Raw genomic sequence first — 11,003 nt, forward strand, 5'->3', positions numbered from 1 at the left:
CCTAACTGCACAGAAGAATTTAGTCGACTCTCAGTGGGGTTTTCAGTTCCCCTCTGCTACACACCAGACCCAAATCCAGCGGTGCCTCCCTACATGGGTTTCAAAAACACATTCAGAAATCTGAGAAGGTATTTTGTTTCCAGCAAATAATTATCCTGTCTTTATGACCCTTCCTTTTCACCCTCAAATTATGAGCATCACGATCACTGCTAAAAGCTCAGGATTTGCAACTCACAGACTGAAGAGCACCAGACCTCAAGTGACAGATTTACACCCAGAAGCCTGTGGCTGTTCTTGGGTTTTGAGGTACAGCTCTACTGAGGCAGTTCACACATGACTGACAGGGTCATCTCAGCTCTACTCCCAAAGTACACACAGCAGTCTAAATATAAGAAATCATACGAATCTGCTGAAGTAGAGAGTTTCCTTCTTCCCTCATGTAGCCAAGTAATTAAAATAGTCGCACACAAAAGAAAGATAATTCACCAAAACACACACACCTCCGAGCCCTGGTTAGAGGTGCACACCCCAAGGCCCCAGTGCCCCCACTTCCACCACCCTGCTCTGCTCCCCCCACACCAGCCTGCCGGGCTCTCCTCTCCACAGAGCTGCTGGCTTTGGCCACAAAGTTCTGAACACCAAGGTTTAATACTTCCATAAATGGGCCTAAAGCAATTAAATACTTCTATTAAAATTGTTCTCCGCATACTGTAAGCAGAACCTAAATGATGGGCCTTCAACGCAAGCAAACCCAAGTTCTGCTGAAAACTTACTTCTGTTGTTATTTTCAGACAGGAAAGGACACCTACACCCACACAGAGTAAAAAATTAACTTTTGAAAAAAATTTTGTTGCCAGAATATACCTAGCAAAATGAAACTGCAACAAGCATTATGAAGGAAGGCCGTGAGGACACGGCGGTGCCACATGGCACCAGCACAGGACCGTGACCGCATCTGGCCCACGGAGCACTTGCTCAGCTGGCAGCTGAAGGAAGGCCTGGTGAGCACCCCTGGTTTTACTTCTGTCACTTGCTGAGATGCTGAACCTCACGCAATACCATCCCCAGTGTTTAAAAGCACACAGCATACTGATGTTCACTGAGCCCCTTGTGTCTGCAGCCCGAGCCCTGGCCAGTACCCAAGCCTCACCATCCTCCATCGCTACACCAAGTCTCTCGGACACTATAACCATACACATAACCATAAACACTTGTATTGATTCCCTCCACACACGATGGCTCCTCAGAGGCTTCAACAATCCCAAGACCCTCCTCCACACACCAATGTTGGCATCTTCCCTTTGTTAGCCGGCATCAGGATACACAAAATCTTGTCACTGCTTTTCTACTTCCAGCATTATTTTTCACATTATGACAGCCAAATATAGATGCGAAACAAACAGCAGTACTGTAAATTACAAGCAAGGAAGGCCTTGCCTATGTAATTAAATCTTTGCAGGTACAGTGCACCAGCTAAGCCTTTCTAAAGCACACGTTAAGGAGTGTCTTGGCAATATAGGTTAGAGAAATAATGACAGAGGAGAAAGACTCCTGAGAAGAGCTGCTCTAGCAGAATTGGTATTTTGACACTGGTCCCACCGATGACAAGCATTGTGCCCTTCACCCCAGGCCCTCAGCACAGGGACAGCCATGCAGTTTTACTGCAAACCAGCCACATAGGCTCCAGGTTCTCCAGATGCAGCACATCACCACAAGTCTGGTCTCTGCCTGGTGGGATCACCAGCCTGCAGCTCTGCCCTGATCTCATCCAGGATCATCTGGATCATTCTACACCTGTAGAGGCACAAGCTCAGGGGTTCAGCTGCTTTGACTTCCCCAGGGAGGACCTGGGTTCCCATCAAGCAAACTCCACTCACTGAGATGTCCCAGCTGGAGAAAAGGATTCCAGTATGCCAGTACGAGCATTCAGATGGGTTACACACCTGAGTTAACAGCCAATCAGTTGTCAAAAAAAAAAACGTAGAGCATAAAACCTCTTCTATATTGACACAAAAGAAGTGGTTTAAGTACAGGTGCAGAGCCTAATCTGCTGATATCAAGTTGCTTCTACACCACTCATACCCTCAGTGCTGTATACACCTCTGAATAAGAAACTTCTTTTCAGCCACACTTTCAAGGAGTATGAAGGACACATTTCTCTTATTAATCTCCTTCTTCTGCCATGTTTGACACCACTCACTTTGGGAGCAACAAATGTTCTAACAAGGAAAACCCAAATAACTCAACAAAGCCATCACGCAGCTTGCCCAACACCTCCACGTTCATTTACACGCTCAATATTGTCAGTGCAGGATACCCACATCACAGGAGACTACCTATATCCATCGTTACAGTACCCAACTGGCAAACACAATTTCAGCAATTTCTGAAAACAAAGAACCAAAGCTGCTGACCCAAGCCCAAAAGGAAGATCAATGCTCACAATCAACTTCACACACCACCATAGTCCTACGGACAGCATGGCAGACAGGGCCCAAGACTAGAGGAGGAGGACAGATTCAAGGTGTGAATATCCAACATCAACCAAGGGAAGGAACCCTACCTTCATAAACAGTCTGATGTCTCCAGCGTCATGTGTCTTGGGAAGGGACTCACTCCTTGGGAAAGTCCTTCAGCCCTTTCTTCTTCTGAAGAAGACCAAAGCATGGAGCACATGTCCCTGTCCCGCAACTCACCTGAACATGCACTGCAGGCACATCTTGGGATCTGCAAGACAAGGCAAGGATGGGAGCCAACCGTGCTCCTCCTGCCATAAGCATTGCAGGCCCTCAGCCGTCACAGAAGCAGCCCACCAACTCAACCCACCGCTTATCACTGGTGATTATAATGTTCAACTGAAAAGCTCCATATATATATGTGTGTGTATATATATAAATTATTTCTCCTCCCTTTCTGCCACAACTGTACCCTCCTCCTTCCACCATCCCAACAGCTAACCAAGGAGACCAGGAGCCACATGCCAAGCCTCTTCCACGCCGGGTATGCAGTCACCACCTTCACCATACACCACGTGCAGTTGCTTTCCTGGGTTTCTTTCCCACTCCAAGTGCTAGGGCTTAAAAATTCAGCTCTCACGTGACTGCTGATGAGGCAGAGCCGCCGTGACAAGTTGCACCAGAGCTGCATGCCACTGATGAAAGATACATCGCAAACAGTTATTTTTCATATACTATCCATGGTAAACAGCATCATTCATTTCTATTCCCTTGCTCCAGACAAATCAATGATTGTTAATGCAAAGTCAACACGTCCAGATGTAGTTTGCATACTAGTTAACCACTAAATTGGCATCACATAGTACAGAATAATCAAGAGACATTCAAGGAACCAAACAAAAGCAAAAAGGAGGCAGATGACTAGCAATTAATCCATAAAAGACCTTTAAAATTAAACTTCTTCCCTAGAAAATGCAGTATGGCCAAACTGAATCCATAAGCGCCCAATTCCAAATATACACAATGCTGTAGTTTTAACAGCTCAGAAACTGATAAATTACAAGGAATAAGTATCTCCCCGCAGCATTTACTTGTGTCCGTCACCAAAGAGCAACCACAACCTCCAGCCACTTGCAGTCCCCATGCCCAGGTGCTCTCTTGCCACCGCTTTTCCCACCACTTACAACCAGGGCCTAATCCTGCCAGCACCACGACACAAAAGGCACGTTCCTGCACAATGCAGGACCAATGCTGTGCAGGTTAGGCTGCTCCTGAAAGCTCCCAGCACTATTAGCATACAAATAATTGTTGATGGGGATCAGAAGGTGAATTAGAGTAACCTGCAGTGCCCTGGGCAGCAGCAGCAGGTGCAGTTGCGATCCAGCAGCCCCTCTGTACACACATCGTGCTTCGCACACGCAGGCAGGGCGATGGACGTTACCTGGGCTGGGTTGTCCCACGGCCCTGCGTGGATGGACACTGTGCCTGTTCCCAAACCTGAAGGACGCCCGAGCTGCCCATGGAACGGCCTCAGGGCACAAACCCCAACTCCTTCCCAGCACAAGCCTTACGTCATGTTTCCAGCACAAAATACAAATTTCTAAAAATTCTAATTTTTGGAAGCCTAATTTCACTACCACACTTGCATAATTGCAAACTTGGCTGTGCATCACCAGAGCCACGTGATTGCACCCAGACCTGTACTACGCGTGCCATTACGGCAGTGATACATATTTAAATTATTCTGGAGTTATGCGAATAGGATCGTAATATTTTATATTGAGCTTGTGTAAATATTATCTACTACTTTAATAATGTTGTGTCTATTTTCATCCCTCGCTGAGGACTGGGTACTTTTTGCAAAATTTTCCTTTTTCAAGGCACGTTTCAGTCCTGCCACCAGTGCGGCGTTGGTATCGCTGCTTCCTCCCCTCCCCCTCCCTGGCTGCCCAACAGCAATTTTTAAAATGATAAATATTGATCAACTTTCCAGAAAAAAAAAAAAAAATCCTCTGAAAGCAGACTGCAATGAAAAATTATGAAAAATTTTTCAAGCAAGAAGAGGCTCCTCCTGGAAGGACACCAGCACACAGAAAGGTTAGATTCAGAAACCCATTATAACCTAAACCGCAGCTTTTCATCACCAGTGGAATATATAATGGAAGCCGTTGTTTAAAAGAAACTGATATACGCAGAGTTAAAGATTGTAAAGGTTGCGGTACGCACACCTTCTGTATGACAGCATCCCCACAAGTTGCAACCGAGTACTATTGCCTTGCATTTCAAATCTCTGCAGAGGAGACGTGCAACACACAGCACATCCCAAATAACCACCTCAAGACAATTCACTTATTCTTACAACAGACTAAAACAGGTTACGGCAGATAAAAACTAATTTCAATAATGATATTTTAGGAGACCATGATAAACTTTAAAGATAAAACAAAAACCTGGTATTTGTGACCCCAAACCAAATATATGCCATTATTTATAATTAAATGCAGCACCCATCAATGCATAACCCCCCTGATCCTACAATGCAGCCACGGGGTTTCTCCCCAGATCTCAGGGTGATGGTGGGGGGAGCACAGAGGGAGAGAAAAAGCAGCATCAAAAGCTCTCTGTTTGGAAAAAAAAATGTATGAATCCTTAAAAAAAAAAATTACAGCTAAACAGTTTCTTTTGGTATAATCATAGAGTCGGTGAAAGTTCTGGGGTGCAGCTCAAGGAAGGGAATTCTTGGCATATAAGAATATGGAAAAGCCAGCACGTTACAGCTTCCTGGCTGAAACCATGAATAAAATATTCTCCGGGATTGTTTAATCCAATTTAGAGCATTGTGTGTAATTTTTGCCCATATGTGCCACCCCACTCTATCTGCACCACTGCAGGTCTGTAACCGTGGTACTTGTTTTATTATTTGCTAAAAAAGATCCAGGAAGAGGGTGGGTCCTTGTTGGGGGGGGAATAAGCACAAAAATAAAAATATGAAGCTGACATTTCAGAATATTTTCTCCTCCACCCAAAAGAATTATCCTGCTTTGCAAATTTTTTCATTGTCCCCCTGCCCCCCCCCCCCAAGAAACACAAAATGTGAAATAAAATAAGGGGAGCAGGGTGAAAAACAGCCTCAGAACCTTTAATTTTTCAGCCAGTGCTGCCTAATTTCAAACAAAGATCAAGTTACAATGAAATAAAACAGAAGAAACTTTTCATGGGTTTGAAATTCAGATTTAAAAATTCATTCCAGATTGAATTTTAATTTTTTTAACCAGTTGCAATTCAACATTTGAGGGTGGGTGCCCAGCAGCTCCACGAACTCTTCTGAGTTCAAAATTTAAAAATGCCTTTTTCAAAAAAAAAAAAAAAAAAAAAAAAAGAACTGCTGCAGCTGTGGAGCCAGCCATCTTGCTATTTTGTCCCCATTTTAGAGAGGAGACTGTGTCAAGGTTGGTAAAATTCAATGTTGACCTAATCTTTCCCTTCCTCTCCCTCCCCCACTTTTGGGTGGAAAGGCCATGCATCTCTCCTATATTGCTTTTTATTGAAACAATGCATGTTTCAGAGCTCTTTTGTTATTTATTTTTAAAAGATCAATACCAAGACCCCAGTATTCAAGGGCAACCCTACAATAACAAACCAGTCTGTGCACAGTCCTAAACTTGCAGGCTCCCCGTAACAGCAAAATAATCTGAACATGACAACAAATTAAAAAAAAAAAAAATTCATCTCAAACTCCAGGAAGGCTTTGCAGTAAGAGTCAAGGAGAAAAAGGATTTTGAAATTGTGAAAAATATCATGGCAGAGCCCTGAAAAGCCACTTCAGATTTACTGTTTAAAAAAAAAAAATCAAAATCACTAAATCTTCAATTAATTTTTCACAATATTGTTAATTATGCACATTCATAATATCATGGCGGACCTTATAATAAACCTGTGCAAATACTAGATTTATAAGATACACAGTATCTGGAGTAGTTACAGTCTGCATGTGCTTAAAAAAAAAAAAAAGAAATAAAAGAAGGAAAAAAAAACCTACTATGGAAATTTTTTCTTTACAAATGAAGTAGGAAATTAAATGCTGGAAACTATGTTTTAATTATGCCAGAAGAAACCATCAGAAATGCCAAGAAATTCAAAAATAAAACTGACATTCGACTCTTAATTTTGCTTGTCCTCGTGTTTTCCTGGACCGTGTTTAGAATCTTATTGTTTAAGAGCAGTTTTGCATGAAATCCAAAATCACAAAAAAAAAAAATTTGGGTGTGTCCACAGCAAATTTTCTATGGTCTAATTTTCCTGCAAAACTCCTTATTTGAAACAAATAACTTTAAGCACTGCAGCAAAAGCCCGTTCTGGCACACTGTGGTAGGCAAGTTCAAAATTACAATGAAGTACAATTCTTAATTGCTCCGTAACAGCAATTCTCCCACTTTCCCAAACTAATCATTTTATTGCAGTTAATCCAGAGGTGCCCACCTCCAACTTGAACGAGTTGGATTCCCCAGCACTCTGCTGCTTCCAGCCTTTATTTTCCTTCAGGAGAACCGGGGGGGGTGTGGGAGGTTAGGGGGAGAGAAAAACCTGAATTCATTCAAATTCCAGCTTAATTTTCATTTACATACGAGCAAGGCTTTGCTTCCAAAGGGACAAAAATAAAATTTCGCCGGGCGGGGCGGTGCCGGGGTCCCCCCCGGCCGCTGGCCCCGCACCGCCCCGCCCGGCGCCAACTTTCTTAAAAATAAGAAATAGCTGAATATTTCCTCTTTTTTTTTTTTTTTCAATTTTAATTTCTTTTTTTTTTTTTTTTTATTTACGAAAATAGTCTCCTCTAGGTGGCGTCGTTTTAATGGAAAAAAAAAAAAAAAAAAAAAAAAAACTACCGTTTGGGAGGAAAATTAGAAAGAAGAAAAAAAATCGAGAAGGGGAGCGGGGAAGCGGGGGGGGGGGGGGGAAAAGCTCCAGCAGGGAGAAAGACGGGACCGGAGCGCGGGGCCGGGGGCGCCGGGCCGGGCCGAGCCGAGCCGAGCCGGGCCGGGCCGGGGAGCGGGCGCGGGGCCGGGGCCGGGCCGCGGAGGCGAGGCGAGGCGGCCGGCGGCTCGTCCCCGCCGACATGGCTGCTGGGCGCCGCTTTGTTTTCCGCCCCGGTCCGAGGGGCGCGGGCCGGGCCGTGCCGGGAGGCCTCGGCGGCGCGGGTCCGGCTGCCCCGGCGGCGCCCCCCGCGCACTGCGCCAAAGCGCCGCCGGCGGGGCTCCGCGACGGGGCGGCTGCGGCTGCCGCCCTCCCTCCCCGCTCCCTCCGCCTCCCCCCGGGGACACGCCGCCCGGCCGCCGCGTACCTGCGCTCCCGCCGCCGCCGCCGCCGGAGCGGAGCCGTCCGGCTGGTTCATGGGGCTGGGGCGGGAGGCAGGCGAGCCCCGCGCCGCCGGGGCCTGCGATCCGCCGCGCACAATGCCGGCGCCGCCGCCGCCTGCTTTCCGCCCTCCCAGGAGCGGCGAGTGGGGGCGATGCCCCCGCTGCGCGGGTGGGCGGCTCGCCGGGCTGCTGCAGCCCCCCTTCCCCCCGGGGGCATGGGCCGGGGCGGCCGCCGCGGGCACGGGCGCTGCCGCTAGCGGCGCGGCGCGCAGGGCTGGGCGGGCGCCTCCCGCTGCCGAGCCCGCGCCGCCGCCGCCGCCGCCATCACGAAGCCGCTCTGGGGGCAGCTCCAGCCGCAGCGCGCTCGCAGCCAGCGGCGGCGGGAGAAAGGGGCTGAGTCTGGCCCAGCGCGGGAGCCGCGCCGCGCCGCCGGCCGGCCCCGCGCTGCCCTCCGCCCCCGCGCGGCCCCGGCACGGCTCGGCCCGGCCCCGCGACGGGCACCACCGCCGCCGCCGCCGCCCGGCGGGCGCGGGGCCGCTCCGCGCCGTGGGGCCGGCGAAGCGCCCCCGGCCGCGCCGAGCCCCGCGCCGCGCCGCCCCACCGCGGGGGGCGGCGGGGCCCGGGCTGCGGGGCGCGGCGGGGGCCGGGGGCGGCCGGCGAGGGGCCGCGGGGCGAGCGGCGGCGTCGAAGCGCCCCGCGGCCGCCGCCGCCGCCGCCGCCGCCGCTCCGGGGGGCGGCGGAGAGCCGGCGGCCCGCGGCGGGGCGAGAGCCGAGGGGTCCCGGGCGGCGCGGGGCGAGAGCCGGGCCGGCAGCGGGGCCTGCGGCGGGGAGGGGGCTGGCGGCGGGTCCCGCTCCCCGCCGCCCGCTCGCCCGGGCGGCGTCCCCCGCAGCGCGGCCGGCGTGGGCAGCGCCCGCTGTGCGCGGAGCCCCCGCGCTCGGGAGCGTGGTGGCACCCCCTGTTTGAGAAGTCTCTCACAATAATCGTCAAGTCCCCATCCTCGTGTGAAACTCATCCCGCCACCGCCGCCCTCTGAGAAAGAGCGCTTCCCCGGCACGTCCTCGCGACGTTTGGTGCTGCCCGGCAAAATTTGCTGTTTTCCTCGGGAAAAAAAAAAAAAAAAAAAAAAAAAAAGGAAAAAAAAAAAAACATGGCGCTTTTTCTCCCATGGAAAACAGTCAGCATTAACTATAAACATAATTACATCTTGTGCATACCTGGTGTTTTTCTCCCTTGTGAAGCACTGCCAAAAAATAGTTATTAATAGTATTAATAAAATAATCTGAACTCATGGATTTCCCTGCCCCGGCCCATGAAGCCCTCTTTCCCAAGAGCTCCATGAAGCAGAAAATTTGTGAAGAGTCAAGCACTGGTTTTATTCTGGTTGCCCAGACTAAAGATAGCTTCAAAGACATTGCGAAATAGAAATTTATTTTTTTAATATCTTTCATGCAGATTTCATTCCAAAATGCTGTACAATCAGATAATGTAATTACAGAGCTAAATAAAAACAAAGGGGCAGGGGAACTGGTGAAGCTGGGCAAGGGAAGATGTTTTTCCAATGAGCTTAGAAGGGTTGTGGGAAGGCAGGAGGCAAAGTGCACTTGTGAGGCTCTGTCACCTCCTGCGCGGTGTAGAGAGGAACAAGGAGTCCCCCAAGGTCAAGTGCGAAGCCAAATAGGATGTTCAATGCATGTAATAACTTTGAGGAAGATTGTGGGGGGGAAACAAAACAAAACAAAAAACAGCTGTGTTTAGGATGCTGGTTTGCCCAAGAACAGTTCCTCAACCTTTAAGACTTTCCACTCTCAGGTGCAAAATATAGGTTTTTGGAGAAAACCCCCAAAGAAGGAAGGACACAGGGTTCAGTCTGCTTCACAGCCTGGTCACATCCCATGCTGCTGCATCCTTTGGAGCAGTTCCTCAGTGTTAAGCCTCCGTGCTGAGATGCCTTCTAGAGACTTTAGGAAACCTGCTCAAAGATGGTAGAGAGCAAAAATCTTCACACCTCTGGGTAATGTGATGTCTAACATTTACTGCAGTCACTGCGTGCTTCCGCATGGGTTGGAGCCTCTTCTGCACCCACTCAACCAAGCAACACATCCCAGCTGTGCCCAGCTCCACCAATGTTCCTACAGAGCCCCAGCAGCACCTTCAGAGAGGAGGGCAGAAGCACACGGTGCCTCAATGGCTGTGACAGATCCATGGCACAGCCCACACAAGCCTGCAGAATGAGGAGCCGACAGCTGGGTTGGCTGTGCTGCAGCCCCTCGGTGAGGGACGCGGTCTGTCTCGAGCACGGCACCGTGAAACACTTTACAACTCCTCAGTTTTACACTATGTCCCTTTAAACTGTGTCCTTGAACATCCAGTGCTGATTTAAACACTTTCAGCTACAGAAAATCCATCACAACTCACAATGATGAGGCCAGCCATCATCACCTCCACTGCTAAAGACAAATCCATGACTCCTGTCAAACCTAACCCAGCTTTGCTCCCATTTGGTGCATTTGGAATGGCTCATTTCTGTGAGCCATGTAGATAAATCATCCCTTGCCTTCTTTTGAGGTCTCTCTTCCCTCTTGAAGGGCAGTGTTAGAGCTTCCTCAGCCCTCCTCCCCAAATCCTCTCCCATTTCTTCTGACTGTGGATACAGAACAAATACAGAAATTGAGTAGCAATCAGGAAACTGCCAGGAACACCAACCAGGCCTTCTTTCTCATATCTACCTTTTCCTCTGCCCCTGCTGTCTGCTCTGGCTGTCCACCTAATGTGGCTGATGGGGTTGGGGTCCACAGGAGAGCTGTCAGTTCTTGGGCAGATTTCTGTGCTTGAAGTCCTTGTCCTGGGTGCTGGTTTGGTTTTGCCTGTGTGAAACTCCAAAATCAGTACGTGTTTCTACTGCTGAGCTTGGCTCTCATCCTGTTTGTGCATAATGAACATAACCAAATTGTGATCACTTCCACCTGAAGAATGGCCTGTTCTCATTTATCAGTGTAAGGTCTAATACAGAATTTCTACAGTTCTGAGTTAGGAAATTTCTACTGATTAAGTCAGACGATTTTCCAAGAATATTTTAATGCTGGTAGGATGAGATACTCGTGGTGTCAGTCTGGCTGATGTCCCTGTGATGAGGTGCCCTTTTCTGCTGCGTGTTAGGGAAAGGCATTTTGGCCATGCCAGCCTGCTGCACTG

The 11,003-nt window shown here is 49.1% G+C and overlaps 1 protein-coding gene across 7 annotated transcripts in view; it reads right to left on the reverse strand.

Moving 5' to 3' along the window:
- ZNF618 (zinc finger protein 618) overlaps positions 1-8,234 on the reverse strand; it is a 178,819-nt gene extending 170,585 nt beyond the window's left edge. For all 7 annotated transcript variants that reach the window (XM_084299151.1, XM_084299154.1, XM_084299150.1 and 4 more), the window contains exon 1: positions 7,795-8,234. In XM_084299151.1, coding sequence (XP_084155277.1) covers positions 7,795-7,845 — 51 coding nt within the window. In that variant the 5' untranslated portion in view covers positions 7,846-8,234. The remainder of the gene's footprint in view (positions 1-7,794) is intronic.
- Positions 8,235-11,003: the final 2,769 nt, after the last annotated feature.

Source organism: Netta rufina (assembly GCF_964035555.1).
Source record: "Netta rufina genome assembly, chromosome: 20".
NCBI lineage: Eukaryota > Metazoa > Chordata > Aves > Anseriformes > Anatidae > Netta > Netta rufina.